General features: G+C 41.7%; 1 protein-coding gene across 3 annotated transcripts in view; it reads left to right on the forward strand.

Annotated features, from left to right (window-relative positions):
- Window positions 1-19,511, forward strand: part of LOC120309772 (serine protease 27-like) — a 36,198-nt gene extending 16,687 nt beyond the window's left edge. The window contains exons 1-6 of one of the 3 annotated variants that reach the window (XM_039347316.1): window positions 504-650; window positions 10,344-10,370; window positions 14,839-15,004; window positions 16,208-16,485; window positions 17,082-17,272; window positions 19,020-19,511. In XM_039347316.1, coding sequence (XP_039203250.1) covers window positions 578-650; window positions 10,344-10,370; window positions 14,839-15,004; window positions 16,208-16,485; window positions 17,082-17,272; window positions 19,020-19,283 — 999 coding nt within the window. In that variant the 5' untranslated portion in view covers window positions 504-577 and the 3' untranslated portion in view covers window positions 19,284-19,511. Of the gene's footprint in view, window positions 1-503; window positions 651-7,445; window positions 8,636-10,343; window positions 10,371-14,838; window positions 15,005-16,207; window positions 16,486-17,081; window positions 17,273-19,019 lie in introns of those variants that run through there. The other 2 variants (XM_039347317.1, XM_039347318.1) reach the window with 2 other exon arrangements.
- Window positions 19,512-26,017: the final 6,506 nt, after the last annotated feature.

Genomic DNA, 26,017 nt, shown 5'->3' on the forward strand with positions numbered 1-26,017 from the left:
CCTCTTTCTTCCTCCCTCCTGCTTCTACAATCTTTTATTTTTATATGGCAGGCCATAACCTCCACCATTTCTGAGTCAGCATGACAATTGGTGTCCAGTAATCAGTCTCAGTCTTCCCTTGACTGCAACTGTTTCAAATTGCAATCTGAAGGATCTCCTTTCTTGAAGAGCCTAGCCATCTGAACAGATCTAGCAGGATGGACATGCTGCAGATCCTGTCAGCCAAAGAGTGTAGACTGGCAGGGACGCAGATGGGCTTTTTCCACAGTGTCTATGGAACATCCTTACTTCAGAGATTAGAATGGCCTGAACCCTGTTAGTCTTTTGTAAGCCTAAAAATCTGACTATGTTCCCATACCTGGGATGCTAAAAATGATAAGGGCCCAGTTTCCTGGCTGTACTGTTAACTTGCCAAGTATCTTGTATATTTATTTGGATGTTTCTATTGTTTTTATTATTTTAAAATGTTTTTAATATTTTGATTGTAATATATTTTTTGAAAGGTGTGAGATGGCTTAGCGGTTAAAGATGCTGAGCTTATCAGCTGGAAAGCTGACGGCATGGGATTGAGACCTGAATGTTGTGCGATGGTTTGAACTCCTGTCCTTGCCCCAGCTCCTGCCCACTTAGCAGTTTGAAAGCAGGCAAATGTGAGTAGATAAATAGGTACCACTTTGGTGGGAAGGTAACAGCATCCTGTGTTCTTCAGTGTATAATCATTCTGGCTACATGTCCATGGAAATGTCTTTGGGCAACATTGCCTCTCTCAGCTAAGAAATGGAGATGAGTGCTGTCCCTTAGAGTCAGGCACAACTGGACAAGGGAAAGCTTGGCCTTTACCTTTATATTTTTTGAATTTTAAACCACCCAGAATCATTGACTGAGATGGGCAGCTATAGAAATTGAATAAATAAATAAAGTTACTGCAGTTACCTTTTTTATTTCTTAAGTAAGCACATTTGCCCACTTTGAGAATGCACCTGGACTGTGACAGAATAAGGGGAAAAAATACTAGGATTGTGCAACACTGGATTTAAAGGGAGAGGGAGTAGACAGGGACACTCAGTTGTGTCTGTCAGCAACTTGTTAAAGCAGTGTCCTCATTTATAGAATGGCATGATTTTTCGTGGCAGTACAATCCCAGGAAAAAGGCACTTTTGGTTTTATGGAGTTGCTGACAGATGCTGTCCCATGTGTTTTGAAGCATCTTTTCGTCTTTTTTAATATAAATTTTATTAACTCTTTTTAAAAAGAACATAAAAATGAATAGAAAGGAATACAGGATAAGCAGAACAAGGAGAGAAAGAAAAAAGTGCAGAAAGGATAAAGAAGAAAAAGAAACAAGAAGTTTCCGATTTCCTTTGCAACAAATACAAGTATGATTACCTATTTTTCTGTTATCCAATTTTAATTCATCAAATCATAACTGCATTTTTCCCTGTTTCATGCAAGAAGTCTATTAGGGGTTTCCAGTCAGCCATAAATACAGGAATTGTCTTTTCCCTAATCAAAAAAGTTAATTTAGCCATCTCTGCAAGTTCCATCATCTTCATCAACTATTCCTCCATTGTGTGAAATGTCTAACCTTTAAATTTTTAAGCATAAAATAATTTTGCTGACATCTTTTCCTCTTTGAATACAAAATCTTGCACATTGATACAAAAATGCTACTTTAACTAAATCTGATTTGAACTTCATTAACTCATGGGCTGGAGATAAGATGGACATGAGTGATGAAAGTTGTCATGTCATGTCAGCGTCTTGGTCCATGGAGAGAATAGAGAATGGTACGTAGACACCTTTGGAATCCTTAATGATGCTAAAGACCTACACCATTATGTCAGAATGCTAGATGAAAGATAGCCTCCCATAATCAAATATTCCTGAGAATTTGTAAGATGTGTGATAGAATCAGGCTTCATACATAGTCATCAAAATAAGGAAAGTCAATAAAATGGATTTAATTTTAGTTCGGCATTGTAAGCAAGTTCAGTTGGAAAATAGCTCATAGAACATCTTAAGCCATAATCAAAGAAACCATATGTAGGTTAATGATTGTGCAAATTCAACCTGTTTTGTTTCAGAAAATATGGTTAATCAAACCATAGTTTATTGCACTTAAACGAAACCAGTATACTATGCAAAGATGGGGTGGACAGCCTGACATTTCAGATCTGATTTGCCTGTGAACTTTGATCTTTGTTTTGTAGAACGGTTAGTTGAAAATTGCCACTGCATGCTATTGGCCTGTTGAGGTAACAGATACAAAAGTCCTGAGTAATCTAATATACATATAATATGGTTTAAAAAAAATAAAGAGAATCTTCTGGATTCCCAGGTTTGCCTTGCCTACGACTACCTTGTTTTTTAAACTATTGACTTCAAGATGGTATTGATTTTTAGTAGCCTCATACACCTTTTCCAGGATGATCTGTTCCCAGTTTGGACCTTGACATCTTCCAATGACATTCTAATCAAGTGCATCCATCTTGCTGCTGATCATCCTCTTCTCTTTTCTTCTTTTTAAAATTGTAATATAGCTGAATTAGAATATATCCTTTTCTTTTGAGTTTTGGGCATCCTCTTTCTCCAGCACTAAAATAGGATTCAGCTAGTAGTTTATCAGGCTCTGTATCTGTAATGGAAGAAGATGCTATTTTGTCTTTAAGGTGACAACATTTTGGGCTAGCCCTGGTTTATCATAACCCCATGAATATGTATAGTCCCTGCAGAATTTCTTCTCAGCCCTATTATAAAAACATGGTACGATTGTGAACTTAAAATGTACACATATGAGAAAGTACATCAGCTCTTTTTGATATTGAAGCATTGGTTTCAGAAGGCAACTATGTACCAGTAAAGAATAAAACTCACAAGATTAAGATTAACATTTTTTTGGGAATTTCAAACTGAAATCTATCTGCTATCAAAACTCTCCTGTCTTTTGAGCTCAAACAGTGAATTGTAGTTTAAACATTTTCTGAATCAAGATATCTCATATCCTATAATTTAAATGTGTACAAAATCCAGGTCTCATTCCCATATAATTGAAATTTCAGTTGTATTCACAAAGTTGTGGCTACTGCAGTATCACTGTGGTGATCCACAGTTCAAGGGATCATGATTTCTGATGTTCTTGCCAGCTTCCAATAAACAAAGTCAATGGGGAAACCTGCAGGAAGTCAAAAGTTGCTCCTATCCCCACTGCTTTTTTGCCTGCCCAGTGTTCATTCAGTTTCTCTGTTTAGGTAAGGAAGTATCCCTGAAAGGATGACACAGAGGGTCACGGGTCATCTAGCTGAAATCAAATGCTTTCTGAACAAAGAAAATATTTTTTTCACACAGCACTTACAGTACTGTAATTAAACTGTGGAGTTTGCTAGTCATAATTGTGGCAATGACAGCTGATTTGAATGGTTTTAAAATGGCAGTAGACAGATCTCTACAAGGCCCGGATTAGTGGTTACTAAGTGTTTACACAGGCTGGATGAACTAATGGTTTTATCCAGCAGGGCTCTTCTTATAGTTTTATGGGCCATTCTGCCAGGGCCCAGTGATTTTTGATATTGCAGAATGCAGATTGTTGAGGGTGCAGTGTCAGTTTGCATCAGATTATGAGTTAAATTTGTTAAGTTTTCTGGAATTTTGTGAGTCAGTAGAAGAGCTGAACTGAGCTTCTGTGCCTATGGCTAGTGATACAACACAGAGTAGCAATGATGCTGGCAGAGCCAAGTCTTAAACATTTACTACAACCTCACTGGGTTTGTATGTTCCTAAATGAGTAGATCACTCCTTGAAATAAAATTGAACAGAAAATGTATTGTTGTTGTTGTTAATTGAGAAGTCGTGTCTGACCCATCGCGACCCCATGGACAACGTTCCTCCAGGTCTTCCTGTCCTCTACCATCTTCTGGAGTCCATTTAAGTTCACACCTACTGCTTCAGTGACTCCATCCAGCCATCTCATTCTCTGTCGTCCCCTTCTTCTATTGCCCTCAATCTTTCCCAACATTAGGCCCTTCTCAGTGAGTCCTTCCTTCTCATTAGGTGGCCAAAGTATTTGAGTTTCAACTTCGGAAAATGTATGTAAACAGTATATTACATGTGTTGCAAAAATGATATAGTTTCAAGAACATAAACCAACTCAGATGTTAATGTCTTTCTGTAAAATGTATGCTGACAGTTTTTGGCTGTGTGCTGATATGACTCACAGACTTTTCAATATGCACTGTCGGCATGGTGCTAATGTTCCAAATTAGCAGCACAATTCATGGGAAACCTGTTCTTCCAGTGCTTTGGATTTTGGTTGTTCTCCTGGGAGGTCAGCTAGGATAGGAAGGGAACAGAATGGAAATTGAATTTTTATTTACATTGCATTGGAGGAACAGTGATTTCAACATAGTTTTTAGGTAATGATGCATAGTAACTCTGTGCTGTTGATTTAAGTGAAAGAAACAGAAAAACAATTTTGGTAAAGGATGGGTGGAAATGTCCACATATATAATAATTAGATAGTGGTTATGAATGGCCTGAATTGATTGAACTGTTGGTGAACTCTTGAGCTTCAAGTCGTCATTTAAGCAAGGTCTAGAAATATAACTGAGAGTCAGAGGAAGTAAGAAGAAGAAAGGGGCAGATAGTATGTAGTTAATAGGTTACTATTTTTTATGGATTATAGTATAGAAAAAAACCCATTGTTTTCTGGTATGGATTATGGTGTGAACTGTGAAGATTGACATATATGTTATTAGATAACATATAATATATACTGCTCAAAAAAATAAAGGGAACACAAACGTATAGGATCCTATACGTTTGTGTTCCCTTTATGTTTTTGAGCAGTATATATAAATATGCCATTTGTGGGCATATTTATTTACCTTCTCCTAAGGTAGAAGTTCTTATTTTCTTGAAGGAAGAAAATAAAAGTTTTGCTTTACCAGGTATTGTTAGATTTTCTGGGCTATAGAGCCAGAATACTGGGAGCCAGCTAATTACCTTCAGATCTTAGTTCAGTGTTTCTCAACCTTGACCATTTTAAGGCAATGCTGGCTGTGGAATTCTGGGAGTTGAAGTCCACATGCCTTAAAATGGTCAAGATTGAGAAACACTGCCTTAGTTAGAGACAACTCATTAACCTGAAAATGTAATAGCAAGGAGTCTGCTTATTGGTTGATCTGGCTTTATCCACAATACTGTAAACTAGCAGCCAAGGTTCAAATTCTAGGTAGTTTGCAGGTCAAGTTCTGAGCAGAGGTTTATTGATTTTTACAACAACAACAACAATAATAATAATTGGCAATTGAAGAGGGTTTATGAGAAAAACTAAATGATCTCTACATTAGAAAAAGACCATGAATTCAGTTCTCAAAACAAAAACAAAAACTCATTCCTGGATAAAAAGATACTCAAAGGATCATTTGAGTGTGTTCCTTGATTCTTAGTTGTGTTTGCTTACCTAATTCATATTTTATGTTTCTGTAATATTTTAATAAAGTATGTAATAAAGAGAAATCTATTCAGTAAACTTGAATTCAGTTTACTTCTGTTTTCTGTTCTAGAGTATAATAAGTCTAATAATTGATTTTAAAGAATATAAGGACTCATTCCAATAGGTTATCCAATTTTTTTACAGCAAAGCCTATATAGTAGTGATGGTGAACCTTTTAGAGACTGAGTGCCCAAACTGCAACCCAAAACCCACTTATGCATCGTCAAGTGCCGGGTGGGTGTGGCCCATTGGCTGGGCGTGGCTCATTGGGTGGGGGAGGCTGTGGTGGTAACGGCAGACTGGGTGGGACTAAAAAGTTCAATCAATCAATTCCAACTTTGCAAGATCATTTTTTTCCCGTGAGAAGTTGAAATTGACTGATTGAACCTTTTTTTTTTGCACACGGCAATGGAGGCCTAAAGCGAAAAGGTTTTATAAAACCCAGCTGAAGGCCTAGGACTGGGGTGATGGCACATGAGCCCACAGAGAGGGCTCTGAGTGCCGTCTCTGGCACCCATGTCATAGGTTCGCCACCACTGGCATATAGGATATTATATTACAAAAAGGTTGAAGTGAAATAATTGAGGCTGAGAAAATAATGGTTAGTAAAGGTCATTACTGAGTTGGTAGTTACAGAGAGATTTAAGCTATGGATAATTTGTGATATGCAAGCCAGCTGCTACCCTACATTTAACGAAGAAGAGGACACAACTATTCATGGTCAAAGATACCTTCAGCTACATTCCTATAACATAGCGGTTCTCAACCTGTGGGTCGCGACCCCATTTGGGGTTGAATGACCATTTCACGGGGGTCGCCAAACAACGTGATCCGTCATTTTTTTTCTCAGCCGGTGCAGGGGGATGCCGCTGCGCATGCGCGCCGTGCAGGGGGTGCCGCTGCGCATGTGCGCCATGCAGGGGGTGGCACATGGGGGTGGCGTGCAGGGCCGGCGCCGTGCATGCGTGCTGTGCAGGGGGTGGCGCCGCACATGCGCGCCACCTGCTCATGACCGGGGTCACCGGTCTAAAAAGATTGAGAACCACTGCTATAACAGATAGGTTGGGGAATACTGGGATTGAAATCCACACAAAGTTGCCAAATTGGAAAAACATTTGTGCAGGTAATAGACTGAAGAGACCGAAATTCAAAACTACCCTCTGGCATGGTAATATTGAGCGATAGCATTAAAGAAGGTATTCATTATATAACATCAACTGAAAAGGAGGAAGAGTTAAGAAGGAAATTCAAGATTTGTTTTGTCTTGAGTTTCATTGGTGTAAGAGAGGGGAGACAGAATCTCTTGTCAAGCTTGCAAATTTGTTTGTTATACCCCAGTGATGGCGAAACTTTTAGAGACCAAGTGCCCAAACTGCAACCCCAAACTCACTTATTTATTACCGGGTGCCAAGTGGGCATGACCCACTGGGTGGGCATGGCTGTGGTGGTTATGGCAGAATGGGTGGGTGTGGCCAAGGTGGGCATGGTCACCTTGATATTGCTCGTGGGCAGGGACTCCTGTGAGGTCCGGGCAGAGTTGGGGGAGATCCAGGAGATCACTGGTGGGTGGAATGATGGGCAGGAGGCTCGTCCTTGAGGTGAGGGGAGGTGAGGCAGGGCGGGGGTGCCATTGCTATGGGCAAGGCGAGGCAGGGGCCAGGGTGACTGCTGCCTGACACCATTGACCCCTGCATACAGAGGCCAGCGAGCACATGGGGGCCGATGGTGTCCATCAGCAGCCGACCCCTTGACTGGCGCACGCTGGAGCTTCACAGCCTGGTGCCAGCAGTTCAGAGAAGCTGCCTCTGAGCTTGACAGCCAGCTGACAGCTGAGGAGGCAATGCAGTGGGTCGTGCCTGGGAAAAGGAGAGCATGCAAGGCCAGGAGGGACGGGATGGGGGGGAGGGAAACCAGCTGTGCTGGGATGCATCTGGTCATGTGGGATCTCAGTGAGTTAGCGAGTGTCTGCTTGAAAAGGGATGGTTGCCGTCTCCGGGGCATGGTGCACATGTCCACAGAGAGGGCTTTGAGTGCTGCCTCTGGCATGCATGCCATAGGTTCGCTACCACTGTTATACTCTTTAGCTGCTTTTGTAGTGTTTATTTCCAGGTCTGGCCTACCTCACAGGGCTGAAAAACATAGAAAACTAAGTAAATTCAGACAAGTTATTTTCTTTTAGCCCAGCTTAGCCCATATACCAGCAACTTAATATTTCATGGAACACATGTAACACATACCAGAAGCTTAATATTTCATGGAACTTTGACTTGGTTGTGTGAACTCAGTTTTTGTGGTCTATAAATGATAGCTTATTTATTATACAGTCCCAACTAATTATTGCTTAGTATGATATCTGAATTAGGTGTTAGTGCCATGTTACCATGCCTCATTATGACTTGAACTTAAAAAGGGATAGGTTTTCTAGGAATAGATTGTTCATCTTTAACAAATTAAGGCAAATATATGTGTCCCACGTGTATCACACCTTCTGGTGAGATAGAAGTCCCCTGAGGATGGGCTCTAACATGAGTCTAAAAGCTCGGAAGATTAAACCTCTGGTCCCAGTGACTGATCCAGATTGGATCCTGTTCATCTTTGAGTTTGCAAGTTCCACGCACACCTAGACTACATCTTCCAGGAATTAAAAATTTTGTTATCAGCATCCTCCATAGTGCCTGAAAATAGTATAACACTAATTCTTGAAGTAGAAATTGTAAGAGATACAGCTTTTTATCTTACCTTCAATAGCAGGCTGCTATAATTGTTCATATTACTTCAAATTACTTATACCATTTCACCCCACCCAGAGGTGGAGATAGAGTAGTTAAGATAGCTTAATTTCCGGCCTGTGAGTAGGTTGCTCAACTTGCCCCACTGAAGAGCTGGGGGTGGAGTGAGAGAAGGACAACACTCAGCTGCTCAGGTCTCTTTGGCAGTCTGCTTGATATTGAGCAACGTTCAAGAGATTGTTCCTTTGGTCCTCTGCAAAAGTCTGCAAAGGTGCTTGACTTGAGCATCACAGTCCAGTGTGCTGTTCCTCTATACCTGATCTGCACAAAGGCTGGATGACTGAAAGCTGCTAGTCCTGGACAATGCTGTGTCTCTGTTGCTCCCAGATTGTGCTTCTATTTCTGTTGCTGAAAGGTGGGTAGCCAGGACAGAAAGTGCTCACTCTCTCTGTAAATGTGTGAGAGGGTGTAAACTAGTATAGATTAGTGTTGGGGAATGCAGACACAGTCTCTGCTCCATTTGAGCCACCAAATCCTCTATTGAAAAGTAAAGATGCTAAACCAGTAGGTTCTCTGAACAGGTGGAGAGAAAGATGACAATATTTGGGAGAAATCTGAAAAAATGGTGAGGTATAGCAAGGGATGTGGGATGAGTTTTAAAACTTGAGACATTTGAAGCATTGCTTTCTGGGAAAAATGGGAAACCTGGATTCTTGCAATGCATTAAAACAGGGAAATCTGGAGCATAGAAGCTGAAACATCTAGCAAGTATTGCTTTCCTTCTGATTAAAAAATATGTTAAGGAAAAAAAATTGCTATATTTTAATTGTCAGATACAGGTAGTAATCCAGCTTTGTAAGGAATGTGTGTATGTATCTAGATATCTACACTTGGAATGCAGATGGGTTTTATTTTGTCTCCCTGTAGCCATTACATAACAATTAATCACTTTGATGTATTTTGCAATTGACCAATTGCTAGACTGTAATAGATTGTGTGTATGTGGGTTCATAGGAGGTTTGGGTTATTGTTCTCTTCCCATTTCTATAACAATACGTTAGAGAGATCAGATTTGCTTCTTATCAGTCTTCAGAGAAAGATCTATTGCAGTTACTGACCAAGGAATTTTCTTAGTAGCATCTCTTTTACCAGATTGGCCTTATGTGCCATATTTCAGGCCTAGACTTAGTTACATATCCCTAGGAATTGGGTTTGGGAAAAATCTTTGCAGGCTTTTGATAGAACTTGTTTGGTGAGTTAGAACAATGTAAACCCATGCCATCTGATCTCCTTTCATGTTAGTCTTTTGGATCAAAAATAACTAAAAGGTTTGTAGCATGGATTAGAAATACCTACAGATATTGTTGAGAAAGGAAATGGTAAGAGGAGAAGTGACAATGTAAATTAATCAAAAATTGAGTTCATTGACAAAAAAGAAAAGCTCAACATAGTGATATGTCACAAATGAGCTGGTTACACATGCAGAGAGCTCTCGTAGAAGATGGTTAATCTGTTTATGGATTTAACATCTTTTCTGGCTTTGCATAACAAGCTAACCAAATGTGGGTTTTCATAACTCAAAGCCACTAAAAAACAAACAAATGTTAGCACTAGCTAAGCTTATCTTGTTGTATAATTATGACTACTAGGCCTTTAACTGACCCAGTTAAACATTTCACATATGGTCCTGTTTAACTATTAGACAGGTTGCCATAGCTCCTAAAGCAGTGGTTCTCAACTTGTGGTCTGCGAACCTCTGAAGGTCCACAATGTCACAGGGGGTCTGAAGGCTTGGAGAAATGTTATGATTTAAATCTTGAGTTAAGTCTTAAGGTCCTGTGACCATAGTCTGTGGCCACAAAAGGTATTTAAGGGGGGGTCCGTGATGAAGAAAAAGTTGAGAACCACTGTCCTAAAGAATTATTATTCAGCTGTTTTATAATAAAAGTGATTATAATTCTCCCCCCCCCCACAAGAATAGCAACCTTGCTGTTGTCGATAGTGTGTTCTGGGAAGTAAAAATATTGACCCAGTGTTTTTTGCTAATCTAACTCCTGATCTCTATCTTCTAATAGTAATAGTTTTTTATTTCATCACTTTGACTTTATTCATTGTGTTTTTAGGTGTGGAAAACACTGATGCTCAAAAAGGTAAGAACACACCTGAGCAAAGGATAGTCAACCCTAATAATGGGGAAGGGAAAGCCTAGAGAAGGGATAATGTCATAAAATTGAGTTCAAGCCTCTCAAAATAGAGTTTTCCAATAGTTGTTTTATTCTTGTGTTATTCAGACAAAAAGCAAAGCAAGTCTGTAACTAAACTTAATTATTTCCTATATATTTGTACATATATTTGTCTAATTTCAAAGTTATCTTACTAGAATAAGCTATGCCCAACAAGGCTATTCAAAGAACTATGCCCAACAAGGCTATTCAGGTTATTGTGTCCAACAAGGCTATATACAAATAACTATGCCCAACAAGGCTATTCAGTTAACTATGCCCAACAAGGCTATTCAAAGAACTATGCCTAACAAGGCTATTTGGTTAACTATGCCCAACAAGACTACTCAAGTTGCTGTTAAGTATTATTGCCCAAGTAGGCTACACATTCACACAATACTCACATACACTCTCAACACAGGTGATCAGGCTGTGTTAGAGTGGTCTGGGAAACAGGATGTGCCCTGCTCCAACAAGAGTCATCTCATACTTTGGGAGTCTGGGTTCATTCCAGTCTTTTCTTTATACCCAGGTTTTATACTATGAATCCATATGTATGGTACATCTTGCCCTGGTCTTGTCAGTAACTTCACATTCTTACTCCCTGTTCCATGACACCATGAAAAATGCAATCCATTGCATTCTTTACAGTCACTAATATTCTACTTGGTATTCATCAGCAATAATTCACTCATACACACACCCAGGATCTTCCAGCAATGTGAGTTTCCCAGTGGGTTCAGGAAAAGGCTAGATATGGTTGCACTATAGACCCACTATACCCATGATTTATTTTAATATATTATACATTATGCATCCTATTTAATATCTAAAGCTTCCTCTTTCCATTATGTATTCAAGATGGACAGTGATTAATATTTATATGTTACTTATATGCAGTGGTGGGATTCAGCCAGTTTGCATTACTTCGGCAGAATTGGTAGCTAATTTTTTGTTGCCAGGCCTAGAATGGACTTCCAGAAGCAGCATCTACACAGAGAATATGTTCACATATTTGAATCTCACCACTGCTTATATGTAAGGGTGTAGGTCTATACATATCTTGTATATAGTATGTTTAAATGTATGTTATGTATGTGTACACTTTGAGAGCAAGCAGCTAAACTTCATTTTTAATGTGTGCCATTGTGCCCACAGTAAAAAATGACAATAAAGGTTATCTATCTATCTATCTATCTATCTATCTATCTATCTATCTATCTATCTATCTATCTATCTATCTATCTTTGTAATGTATTCATAGCAAATAACATAATATGTAACGTAAGGAATAATTTTTAGACTTATAAATAAACCCTTACATATATAAATTTGAATGTGGACACTTCTCTATTTACACTTTTTAAAATATTTCCTTCTTATCATAAGTTTTAGAAAGAGTGTGGAAGTTTATAAAGTTTTCTTTAGTTTAGTAGGAAATCCATACATATTTGAGCCTCCTTTTTCCAACCATCTTTGATGACCCACTTGGTGCAAAAACTTATTCATTTTCAAGATGAGCATTTATAGAATGCATATGCTTCAATATAGTGCAGAGATAGTCATGAGACAGAAGAACATGTATACATATACAAAGAGAGAGATTAAAAATGTACATACTTGCAAATGCAGTGTAGCGTGGGGCCTGGAGACTTCCATGTGGGCACATCAGTTGTACATGGATGAGAAAAAACCCTCTGTAAGCAGGTTGTGCATGGATGCTGTATATTTTATGGGACTTTTGTACATATTAATAAACATACCTGAGAGCTAGGCAGGTAACACACACATATACACACATCTTTTCCCTTTCTCTCTTGTATAAATACTACTCTTCATTTAATTCCATTGTTTACATTTTTGTAAATTATGCATGGCATAGAACCTATGAATATAGCTGAATTCCAGTAGAAATTTCAACAGAAATTCAAGCATCCCTTATAATTGGCTATGATAATTAGGAATATTAGGAACTGTAATTAGCAAAATTTAGTTACTGCCTCCATCTATTTATTGTTGCTTGATGAACACCCATTTACCCACATTCTTTCTACAATTCTTTCTTTCTTTCTATCTAGCATTAGATATAATTTGTTTCAATGTAATTAGTTATGACTCATTCTATTCTGTAAACATATGGCAGTTGTCAACAACATCTAAAGTAGAAAATATATGACACCTGGCTAGGCAAACAAAATGTTTTTAACCATCAATAGATAATTTGGTACCCTTTAAATATATTTTCACTCATTCCCAACTAATGGAATGGCAAGTGATTAAAAGAGTTGTCTAAAGTATCTGGAGGAGATACTAGTTTGTCTATTGGGGTCTAACCATTTTTTAAAAGATAATAATAATAATAATAATAATAATAATAATAATAATAGTAGTAGTAGTAGTAGTAGTAGTAGTAGTAGTAGTAGTAGTAGTAGTAAGTTGGAAGGGACCTTGAGGTCATCTAGTCCAACCTCCTGCTCAGGCAGGAAACCCTATACCATTTTGGACAAATGGCTGTCCAGTCTCTTCTTAAAAACTTCCAGTGTTAGAGCATTCATTGCTTCAGGAGGCAGGTTGTTCCACTGGTTAATTGTTTTAACTGTCAGGAAGTTTCTCTTTAGTTCTAGGTTGCTTCTCTCCTTGATTAGTTTCCACCCATTGCTTCTTGTCCTGCCTTCTGGTGCTTTGGAAAATAGCTTGACTCCCTCTTCTTTGTGGCAGCCCCTGAGATATTGGAACACTGATATCATGTTTCCCCTTGTCCTTCTCTTCATTAAACTAGACATACCCAATTCCAGCAGCCGTTCCTTATATGCTTTAGCTGTGTGTAGGCCCCAGATATTCTATCATTATAAAATTACTTGGAGAGCTCCTATTTTTCTTATGTACCTACAAGCAAAGGTTTTCCTGATTATCAATAAATGATAACATATTCAGGTACATATTTAATATATTTTTATTACTGTATGTGCTTATTAATCTACTGCTATTCTCATATGCCTTCCTAGTAATGATTTTTCTTATTTATATATCTGGGATATCTTTCTTCATCCTAACAAGTATCCTTCGCTCTTGCTATCTGTAAGAGATAACCAGGCTGAACCCAAGGGAGGAGTCAAATGTATCATAAGTCCCTTCGTGTCCACAAGAGATCAAAGTCCACCCCACCTTGAATTCCTTCTACTCTTATCTCCCGCTAATTTCCCTTGACCTTTAGTAGTTCAGATTCCTGTAGAGAGCTCAAGCTCATAATAAATTTTTACACCCATTTGAAATGCTTGGATCTCCTGCTTTTCCTGGTGCTTGACACTACCCCATCACATGATCTAACTAAACACAACCCTTCAATTTTGTTGATTCATTCTAATCATTTCATGCTTCCACCATCTGGTTACAAATTCACTACTATATGTAGGGTGTCCACCTAAGTGGAATAGGACCAGCTTATTATTTGGATGGAAAACTGTCAGGAACTGGGAAGATGAAAAAAAAGCAAAAAGACAGTTGTGATCCATTTGCATATTTTTACCCCTGAAAACTGTCCGGATGTGCCTGTGAAATGATCAGGAATAAGGCCAGTCAGTCAACTTTACCTAGAATATGCTTTAGGATTGAACTGAAGTGAAAACACTTAGCATCTAAATATTAGATCTTCTGTTCCAGCTATATTTTGAAACAGAAAGTGAAAAAATATCATCTATTTATCAATCATGGATAAAAAATTAAGAATTTGAAGGAAACTTATAATATGTTATTTTCACTCACCCAAATAGCTTGTGGCTTCACATAACAACAACAACAACAACAATACAGACAAGCACCTGCTACATAACACCCCAAACTTAACAATTGTTGATAAAAAAGACAAAAATATCTGGATAGTGGACATGGCAGTGCCTGGAGACAGCAGAAGAGAAGAGAAAGAAATGGAGAAGATATCAGAATGCAAAGACCTACAAACAGAAATAGAATGACTGTGGCAAAGACAAGCAAGGGTAGTACCAATAGTAATAGGCATCTTGGGTGCAATCCCAAAACAACTGGAGCACCACTTGAATACCTTGGCCTTGAAAAATTCGCTATCAGTCAATTGCAAAAGGTGACCTTACTAGGAACAGCTTCCATCCTGCTGCGATATCTGTAACACCATCCAGATCTGCCTATCCCAGGTCTTTGGTAAGGACTTGATAAATAAACAAAAATGCCAAATCTAGTCTAAACATCTGGCTGACTGTGCGATGATTAACAACAACAACAACAACAACAACATGTTTGCTGAATTATCACAAGGTTGGCTGTATTGGTTATAGAAAAGCAGTAGAATCACGCATAATATGATCTCAAAAGTTTCCTACAGCTCTCATCTATTTCTCACATTTCTCTCTTTTTTCTTTTATAGTCTGTGGGCGCCCCAAAATACATTCCCCTCGAATTGTTGGTGGGAAGAATGCTGAAGATGGAGAATGGCCATGGCAGGCCAGCATACGAGAAAACAGACTTCACATCTGTGGTGGAAGTCTCATTTCCTCCCAATGGGTGGTGACAGCTGCTCATTGCTTTGACGGGTAAATAGCAGATTTGCATTAAAGAGATTGTATCTCAGCCAGTTTCTCTTCTTTAAGGGAATCAGTAATTGAAGACGGAGTTACTGTATAGCACTAGGGAACAATAGCAATTCAATTAAGTTCAAAAATTTGGCAGTGGACCAACTTTATCTTGCCCTTATGAAGACAGCATTAGCATTAGATCCTCCCCTGCTATGTAGCGGATTGGGCAGCTATATGAAGATAAAAAGAATATAATCAAATACTTATTAGGATCAAAAACCAGGAGAGAGGCATATAGCCAATTAAAAAGCATAAAAATTGACTTAATGACTGTGGCGTTTGTTTGATGAATGCAGATTCATTTAAGGATCATGGTGATTTGCTTAATGACACCACAACAAGATTGTAAAATTGGATCAGTCATGTGACTGGGCAAGCTCCATTATAGTGATAAATCAAGAACTACCTGTAACAGTAAGATGAGGCCAGTATAAATATATCTCTCTCTCCCTCCCTCCCTCCCTCCCTCCCTCCCTCCCTCCCTCCCTCTCTCCTCTCTATATTAAAATATATGTTCTGTTGTTTCTGTGTGTCCAGAGTCACAGGGGCATTGTCTCTCTGAGTAGGGAATCTTCCTATATCGGCCTCAAAAGACAGCTGAGAGAAGCGCATGACAAAGTAATGGCCTCTGGTAGTTAGGCTCTTTGAGGTAGTTGAATATGCGATAGGGAAGGCCTGTTGGATTCATTGACTATAAAAGGTTGGAGACCGGGCTAAATCCAGTTGTTGCTCTGTTTCTGTCACACATTGTTTAATGAGCGCTTTGGCCTGATTATATCCCACACTGAGTAGAAGACTGAGGAGAAGCCCAGGGATGAGATTTGCTCACATCTAGTCTCCACTTTCATGAGGCCTATCTCTAGTCTCAGGATGGCATTAGAGATACATTTTGAGACTTGAAGAGCCAATCTTAGAAATCTGAATTTTGACTTAGACTGTAACCCTCTCTCCTTATGTTCATTAATCATAATAAAGATTTGATTTGATGGCATAAATATATAAATGATGCCCTCCATAATGCTCCATGAACGAGAGAGAGCAACTACATGGTAAACACATTGCCTGAAGCACCTTCATTTGAGAGCCCCAGATTTCCTGTTGAGTTTCAAAGCTGAGCAAGGATTATAGAAGACTGATTTTTCCCCCCCTTGGTTCCCATAGGCCACTAGTTCCATCTAAGTATCGAGTGAATCTGGGGGAGTACGAACTCCCCAAACCAGCACCCACCATGGTCTCATCTGCTATAAGCCTGATTGTAGTACATCCATATTATGCTGGAGTTGGGCTGAGTGCTGATATTGCGTTGGTGAAACTAGAGGAGCCTGTCCATTTCTCCCGAACCATCTTGCCTGTCTGCTTATCCACTGTTGCAGATCCTGAACCTTTCCCTGCAGGGATGAAATGCTGGGTCACTGGCTGGGGGGACCTTTATCCAGATGGTAAGAAAGAGGTGGGGTCTTCTTAAATCAAGTTCATGTTAGACTTCTGCAAGGCATAAGGAATGTGATCTCCATTGGGGGTGGAGGATTTCCCCCCCCCAATGTTTTGAAGGCATTAAGCTGCGTGAAACTTTATGGAGAGTTAACAAATTTATATTATTGCTTATTGCTGTAAAATATTATTTTTGCAGTAGTGATTTGACAGTGAATTGTGGTGCCATGATTTGGCTGGCTCTGAAATAAATGAGTTGTGTGGCACATGTAACCCATGACTTACAGTCCTCATAACAGAGCTAATTACACCCATAGTTTTTGCAGTTGCAATATTTGTTTGTTTTTTAATCAGCCACTTGGCATCAAGAATGTAGTTGTTGGTGCAAAGACATTATTGCAAAGGGTGTGGAGCCCAAACATTTGGTAGATGGACTGGAGGAGTTGGGAGAGATTTAAAATGAGGCTCATAGATTAAAACACACAGATACTTCCACTTACCCCTTTGATCTTTAAAAATACATGGAGGAAGACTCCACCCTTAAGCGTTTAGGAGCCAATGTTCAGTGTCAGAATCTCTCCCCCCCCTTTTTTTTTTGCACCAGCCTCTTTCATCACTCGGATTTTGCAGAAATTGGAAATGCCAATCCTAGATGTTGATAAGTGTGATGAAATGTACCATAATGACTCCAGCAGCTCTGACACAGATACTGAAGTTCTGCCAAAAGACTATAGACTAATCTATGATGACATGATCTGTGCTGGATATCCAGAAGGAAAGAAAGATTCTTGCCAGGTAAAAATAGGGGATAAGAGCCATGGACCAATTATGACTTGTAGCAGATATTACATATAGAATTTGCTTGTTTATCATGAGTTATAGCTTTTTCTGGGAACTAGGCCATTGTAATTTATTATATAACCATGCTGACCGAAATGTTTGAATCCAGCAAATTTTAATTTTCTTCCATTCAATAATGCCCAATTCTTGGAGACTGCCTATTAGTCCCTGAAGTTTACTTGGCAAGGTTCTTCAAAAGTGGCTTGCGATTACCTCCTTCCTAGGGCTAAGTGACTGGCCCATGGTTACCCACCTGGCTTTTTGCGCAAGGCAGAACTAGAACTCATGGTCTCCCAATTTCTGGCTTGATCATTATACCAAACTAGTTCTCCAAGCAATGTATATACGATGGAAAAAGAAAACACTGGAATCTTAATATTGACCGTAAATCATAGCGATCATAATGAAAACAGGTCTTCAGTTTGTAAGTCAGGGTTTACCAGTAATATGAGTAACTATGATTGAAAATTGGCAATGATTGTTAAGTAACAGCAATGCTGGGCATGAAAATAGAAACAAGCAACTTAATACAACCAAAAAACTGGTACTGATTTCAGTCTGAACTGTCCATTTTTTTTTTTGCCAAGCCTCCTATTTCTTACAGTGAGGCCCCAGAAATGAGCTATTTCTTGAATACAGCCTCTGATCAAAAAATGGCTGCTTACACTGGCTAATTGTTGATCCTTAGTTGGTTAAAAGTTAGCATGAAAATAGCAATTTATTATAATTAAGAAGCAAAAGATTTTCTGTATTTACAAGAAACACTACATTAGTGCAGTAAATTGCTGTAGATGTGCTTTTGTTTAGATCTATTCCACCAGTCCATTTTTTCTCTTGTCTATATTGTTGTGTGATCAGTGAGCATGCTTGCAGGTCATTAAGTCTTTACTTGCTCCTCCCCCCAATATTTTTTTAATAATTTTGTTTATTTATTCAGTTCCTAAACTATGGGGATTTTAATGACAATAACACATTTTTGCACATATATTCTTGTAGCTACCCATTTAAAATGAGACTAATCTAGTTCTTCCTCCAAAAGTTTTTTTTAACAATAAACTATCACCTTAAAACATTTTTCCTTACTTCATTCTTCCTCTAAGTAGATAATGGCAGAATTGTTTCATTTTGTTTCCTGTTGATATTTATAACATGTCTTAGAATAATGATACCCTAAAGTAATTTGATAAGTTATGTGATGAAGCTTAACTTCAAACTATAGCTTCTTAGTCTAAAGAATGTACTGTTCTTGCAGTACATTCTTAATGGCAGCATATTTCCTCCCATAAAAAAATTTATCCAAAGTTTTGGTTTTGCATAGTCCTTCTGAGGCAGATGGTGCCACAAAGCAGCAAGGAAATTTTCTCCAGTATGTCTCCAGTGATGTCATAAATTATTGAAAGCAGAGCGGCAAAGGCTTCTAAGCATGTTGACAAAATCCTTAGCTAGCCTTCAAACCCATATCAAAGACATTTAAGATATAACATTGATTCCCCACAAGATTGTTTCCACATTTACTTTTAAATCACCATTATTATTTCCCGCTTTTTAGTAATGGAAAGGGCTTGGCTAAATAACATTAAGAGGAACTGGTGAATGGCTGCATTCATCTCATCTGCTTAAATTTAAACTCAAAATGCACATTATTTCCTTAGATTACTTACTGGAAGAGTGCTCCTATTTAATCCCTTTCTTTCTTTTTTAGGGTGATTCTGGGGGACCCCTGGCTTGCAAGGTGAATGGTACGTGGTTTCTAGCTGGGATTGTGAGCTTTGGAGTAGGTTGTTCTGAACCCAACCGACCCGGAATCTATACCAGAGTAACTTCTTATATGGACTGGATTCAACACACTATAGAAAAGAACTCAGCTTCCAGTGGTGGTGTCCCTCATCCCAGTGAGACTTCTGTTGTCTTCTCATTATTAATCTTTCTCCTGAGCACTTTCCATGTAAGTGCTGTTCACTTATAATCTGTTGGAAATGTAATTGTAACACAAGTATCACTTAATATAATATTACCTTTCAACTACAATGTAAAAATACCTAGTTTCAAAGGGAAAAATATAACCCCCATTGTGCAGAATGGAAAATTTCCTGGAGATCTGACTACATTAACCTCTTGTTACCTTCTTCTTATTAATCATTCTCAGAATTATGACTTAGGTATACATTTGATAATAAATAAATTATAAAAAAAACTCAGATGGTTTCTTTGAATCATAACGGGCAAAAAAGAAGTACTGTGTGCCATGAGATAAAGACTTTCTGAGTAAAATGTTCTTTTCCCACAAATCTCATTCTTAGAGTCTCTTCTGCCATCTACCCAATAATGGACATGTTTAGACAACATGGAAACAACATAGTAACCTCTACCTTGGTTTGCTGTGAATGTGTGATTATGGATTAGGTTGATTTCTTTTACAGTTCTCTCATCCACCATTGATTTCTATTTGTGTGGAACAGTTTCAGAAAAGAGAAAAATAAGATATTCTCCAGCATGATGGATGAAGAATCCACCAATGGGTTATTTCAGTCCTCCTGCCCAATCAGACTAAGTTGTCAAAGTTGTCATGCCTGTCCTTGTCTGGTATCTCCCAGTTTCAACTTAGTCTATTCGCCCATGAGGATGTGACAAGTTTGACTCCCAAAAATTCTGACTTCTGACAGGTTTAATTCAAGGGAAATATTTTATCTTCTAACCCAGTGGTTCTCAACCCGTGGGTTGGGACCCCATTTGAGGTAAAACGACCATTTCACGGAGGTCTCCAAACAATGCAGTCCGCCATTTTTTCCTTTTTCTTTAGCTGTGCTACTCCCTTTTATTCTATTGGCTTTTGAAAGCCAATAGAATAGACTCTCTTGAATAGAGTCTAATTCTATTGGCTTTCAAAAGCCAGTAGGAATTGTCCAGGCTGTCTCTGCCCTGCTGAGCCCGCCAAAAGTCCCATTCTGCAAACGGTGCTGCACCAGTTGAGTAGTCCTTGACTTACGACCAGTTGGGGGTTGCGGCATTAAAAAGGTTGAGAACCACTGTTCTAACCCATTAGTGGATTCTTCTTTTAGGGGAAAGAAACAGAAGCCACACAGCTTCTGTTCAACTTTCCTCTTAAAATCCTTAAGTTTCTGCTACCTGAGCCCCCCCCTTTAATGGTCAGCTCCACAGTGGGCTGCAGCTTCCATTCTGGGAACGTTCTTCTGCCACACTTTTCAGGGTCTTAGGAATCCATTAGGGATTGCTTTTTGACAGGACAGCCAGAAGCTATTTAGCTTCGGCTCTCCTCCAGGTGCTTCTGTTCCCTGAAGCCTCCCTTAGCTGTCAGCTCCGTAGGTTTGAGATGCGGCCGTCATTTTGGTGGCCGTTAATCTATCAGTTGCTTCAGGGACCATTAACAGCATTTGGCCACAGCTAGACAACCTAGTTTCAGCGTAAGGGTTAAAATCTCCCCAGCATTCACCTGAATTGATGTTTTCAGTGACTTTTGGTTCCGGACTTGCTGCAGCTGCCGGGAGGCATAGCGGCCGCTGCGCCTCAGCTGTTTGGCGCGGATTGCTAAATTCTCCTGTACAACCTATTTAAATTAGGAGGAGAGCGAGACTGTTCTCTGCGCGTCTCCTAGAGTTTTTGGAGCAGCGATTGGCCATCTCAAGCCCCAATGCTTCAAGGTTTGCCCCTTTCCCATTCTTGGCTATGTGGCCACCATTTTGGTGCACCGTGAGGTGACCCTTTTGCTTGTATTGACAATCCTTACCCCTGAGGCTTGAACCTTGGAGGAGGATTAGTCCGTGACTTGTAGAGCACATCAAACGGTCACTAGCCATATTGGTCAGTCAGAGCTAGTTCTCCTCACTTTGCAGCAGCAAGCTCTATTTTGGATTCCCTCACCAACTGCTCCCTTCCCGCTCGTGGTGGCTCACCTCACACAGCAGCTGGGCCTCACTCTTTACAAATAAGACCAATGTATAGTTGATAGCTTCCAATTTCACTCAGAATTTATTTCAACCTAAATTGAGAGGATCTTTTTCTACTCCCTGCTTGAACTATATTTGGCAACTATCTCAGCACCAATTCTCCACTGCACAGACAATTTTGCGTAGGCCTTTGCCACTTAGCACTCCTTCACCTTAGCCTTCTGCCAGTCTGCATCTAGTGGTTGCTCACTAGGACCTAACCATCACCACTAAAGTAAGACACATGAGATCTCGTCAGCACATGGGCCACAGGACTATACATTACGGACACATTAACTTTGCCTCTTCCCCTGGTGGCAAGCGCCTTGACGCTCCCAGCGTGAGTCCTGCTTGGCCAGTGGGCCGGACCACGCTGATCCACGTGCAAGTCAGTCCCATCACAGTGGGTAACTGACGTCTCTTGCAGAGCGAGATCGTTCCAGTGCCGCATCAGAAACCCTTCTCGATTAACCATGGCAGACAACACTGAGCCACAGGCTTCTGCTGCTATCAAGCAACCCAGTTGCAAATCTCCTGGTCAGGAAGATGCGGCTAAGGTAAAGGCCAAAGCTAAGTCTAAATCTGGCAAGAGCTCAAGCAAGTCAGCTGACATGCAGGCTGATCGCTCACAACGGGCTCTGGAGAAGCAATTCTCTCAGGCTCAACGATTGTCAGTGGGGAAGGGCGCAAGTCACCACTTCCCCCACTTACAGCTCCCGCAATGGACTCGCGATCACTTACTTCAACACGGGCATGGTCTCCAGAGCGAGAGCTTCAGCAGGTCTCAGTACAGACCTTTGGTCAGGGAGGCTCACCCCTCTTTGGGGAGGGACTCGAGCCACTGGATCCCTCTACAGAACCTACAGTGACCTTCACCCCGACTGCAGTTCTTCACAGGATCCCTCCTTTGCTGATCAGCTGCAGGCCATGATATCACAGGCAGTCCTTAAAATGATGGCCTCATCGGGTCATCAACAACCTTCATCCCTGCCAAGATCTTCATCAGTGCCAACCGTCTCAACACAACCCACACTGCTCGACCACCCTAGTGCTATCTTGCCCCACCATTCACCAGGATCTGACTCTTCCAGCTCCTCTGATTATGATTGCAGTACAGACCAGTGGTCAGATTGTGAGGAGTCTCCACAAGATTCTCATCCCACGGCAGAGCTCTTTAATGCTTCGCTTTTTCCATCTTTACTTCGCAGGGCATGTGCAGCGGGTAAGATCACTTCTGACCCTATTCCCACCCAGAAACTTCAGCTACCCAGGACACAAATCCACTGTCAGACCCTGCGAGGCCTCGCCAACCGGACAGGTGAAGTCACTGCCTGCTTACTGCTCCGGTGAAGCCCCATTGTCCGTGCTGCCGCCCTACATCTCCCAGCGCCATTGTGGTCAACTGCCGCCCTGTAGTGCTGATGTCATCAGGAGGCGCCGCTGATGTCGTCAGGGGATGCCCAGCTCCATTTGCTGCTCTTTGGGCTTTGCTCCTCTTGGAGTGTGGGCATCCTAGCCTTGCCGGGTCAACAGCATTTCGGTGGACTGCAAGGCCAGGCGGCAAGGGGAAAGGACTGTTATTACCTGAGCTACTGGCACACGGTCTTGCATGGCCAAGGGCATATCGGCAGAGGGGGAGGAGGCACAAGGGTACGGTGGTAGGCAGGGGAGGGGCTAGGCACTCGACGGGCGCTTCCTTATAACACCACCCTAATCATGGCTTGTTGAGTCAGGGCTGGGCCAGGTAAGGGTGGGGTCTGGTGTGGGTGTGGGTGGGGTCTGGTGTGGGCCAGGTAAGGGTGGGGTCTGGTATGCTTGTTGTATATAAGGCACTGGGAGCAAGCCACTCCCAGTGCTAACTTTGTTTCCATATAGCAAATAAAGCTGTTGGTTGTTTAATGTTCCTGGTTTTTGGCTTTCATTGGAGCTCAAGCAGGATGGCTTAACAGTAAGTTAGCACTCAAAACCTAATCTTCATCAATTGTATTAGGCCATCCTTGGTTCCGGATAGTGAGAAGGAATGGAGGAGGGGAAGCAAGGAGCTGCACCAGTGGAAGAGCCACTGGAACCAACAGGTCAGTTGGAGGCCCCAGCTGTGGTGGAGGCAAGGAAGGCCCAGCCAGTGGTGTGCCCAAAGGAAAAGGCACAGCAGCCCGTGGAAGCAGGAACTGGGGCCCAGCAACCGGGATCTACAACTTTGTCTGGGGAGTGGTGGCTAAACCCTGCTTTGCACCACCCTGAGGGAGGCAGACAGCAAGTGGCGGGTGCAGGGCCCACCCTGAGTGGTTGGCAAGAGAGACAAGTGACAGGAGACGAGGACAAGGAATGGAGCTATTTAACCGCTCCAGGACAATATATTTTGGACATTCTCAGGGACCAGTTCGGGGAAACGGGCTACCTTGCACTGCCACCATCATGGCCCCGAGTTGCTTCAGGGCTGGAGTTGCCATCTGAGTCTTCTAGGTTCCACCTGGCTAGCCCAAAGCTTAGACTGACACCAAGAAGCCATCCTTCCCTGATGGGCCCTCCAGTAGGACATGATTCGACTAAGCAGTCTCAGTACCACTGGGAGGGCCGACAGGTTGGGGCCCCGGTTGTAGTTCCCTCCAGACGGGGGGGGGAGGTTGCCAGATTCTTCAGGGCAATGGGGAACAGGACCCGATGGCCATCACTCTGTAGCCCCGGATGGCGCTCAGTATGGAGCACAAGCAATAGCCCCTTGGCCTCAGGCAGTGCTGTGGAACCCACCTCCTATCACGGTATCATTTGATGGTGACCCAGGCTGCCTGGCTATTTTCATGAGCCGTGTCTTTAGCCATCTGGACCGCTTCATGGCTCTGTACCCATCCAATTGGGCGATGGTGGTGGCTGTGACAGCAAGCTTACAGGGGGAGGCAGCGGCCTGGGCTGAAGATTTATATAGCGACCATGCCCGGGAGCTGGCGGATATCGGCCTGTTTCTGGATGCCCTAAAAAGGGTTTGAAGATCCCTCTCGGGTGCAATGAGCAGAGGCGGAGGTGCTGGAGTTACGGCAACAAGTCAAGCTGGCAAGGGAATATGTATGTGAATTCCAACGGGAGGCTTCACTCCTGGCCGGAGTGCCTTTTGGTCCACCACTTCCGGGCTGGCTTAGATAAAGAACTGCGCCACACACGCATGGTGAGGGGAATCCCAGGCCAGCTCCCAGATGGTTCCAAGTAGTGATGGAGTTGGATGTGGGCTTGTGGGGGTTCTAGCGAACACCTGACAAACAGCCAAACCCCCGTCGGGCTGTTGAGCAGCCAAAGGACATCAGCAGACAAACCCCGACTCCTAGTTCTACCCCCAGGGCTGTGTTCTGATGTTTCTGGTGTAACCGGCTGGGTCATCAAGTAGCTGAATGTCCGGTTCCAGCAATGCCCAGCACTCCAACTGCCACCGGTAAGCCAGGGTCTACACTGAGGAAGGCCATGGAAAGGTCAAGGGCTGCCTGCCAAGCGGAGGGTGGATCCCCCAACAGTCCCCAGGTGAACAGACACACCTGTTCTGGAGGAGTGTGACAATGGAGATCCAGCAGAGGACCCCATGGTGAGTCAACCCATAGCTCCTTTTGCCATTCCAATCACGGGGCATTCTGGTGAGTACCGTGCCCAAATTGATACAGGATGCACTCGCTGTTTAGTCAGTAAAGAGGTGGTATAGAAGGTTGGCATTAGAGTAACCCGGCTGGCATCTCCCATCCAGTTCGAGCAGGTGGATGGGTTCCTTTTGGGGGCCCCCCCACCATGCTCGTGATGGAACTGGTGACGATGGAAATGGGTAAACATTGGGAGACCCTCCGGTTCATAGTAGTCCCATCTATGACTGAGGCAGTGATCCTGGGCTTGGCTTGGTTGGACAAATGGACTCTGACTATGTGGCGGGCTGAAGAGTGTCATCATTTACGGATTGGAGTGGGTCCGCAACCACCCCAACCAGGGGCGGATGGTGTGGAGAAGGAAACAGAAGGATTCAAGGCAGCATAGGAGGAGGGTGGTCCTGGCTTTCCAGCTGCTGTATTCAGTGAATGGGAGTGTGATAGCCTGTCACCCCATCGCCCAACTGATTGTGCGATTGAGATACTTTCGGGGGCTAAGTTACCAAAACCCAGAATGTATCCTATGATGCTGCTAGAGCTACAAGAGTTGAGGTTGTACATCGATAAAAATTTAGCACGGGATTTTATACAGCTGGCTCGCTCCCGGATAGCAGCACCAGTTCTGTTCCAGGAGAAGAAGGATGGGGACCTTCGGCTCTGCATAGACTTCCTCGGAATTAACGCATTGTGCATGGAGCATTTGTACCCCCTACCGCCTATGAAAGACCTTTTTTTTATTAAAAAAGTTTTTATTTTCCATTTATTCATACAAAATACAATTAAATACAATTAACCATTGTATGATTGTATGAAAGACCTTCTTGCTCATTTGGCTAAAGAGAGGATTTTCACAAAATTAGATCTCCGTAAGACTTATTATAGGGTCAGAATAAAGCAAGGTGATGAGTGCAAGACAGCTTTCAACTGTCCATTGGGCAGTTATCAGTTTAGGGTGATGCCCTTTGGTCTACAAGGAGCCCCCGCAGTTTTCATGCAACTCATTAACGGGGTTTTGCATGAGCATTTGTACCGTGAGGTGCTAGTGTATCTAGATGACATTCTCATTTACTTTCAAACTTTGGAAGGGCACATCCAATTGGTACGTGATGTGTTGGCTAAGCTGCTGCAAGCCCAATATT

This window comes from Crotalus tigris, unplaced genomic scaffold, assembly GCF_016545835.1.
Source record: "Crotalus tigris isolate CLP2741 ecotype Arizona unplaced genomic scaffold, ASM1654583v1 scf7180000018058.1502924, whole genome shotgun sequence".
NCBI classification, from domain to species: Eukaryota; Metazoa; Chordata; class Lepidosauria; order Squamata; family Viperidae; genus Crotalus; species Crotalus tigris.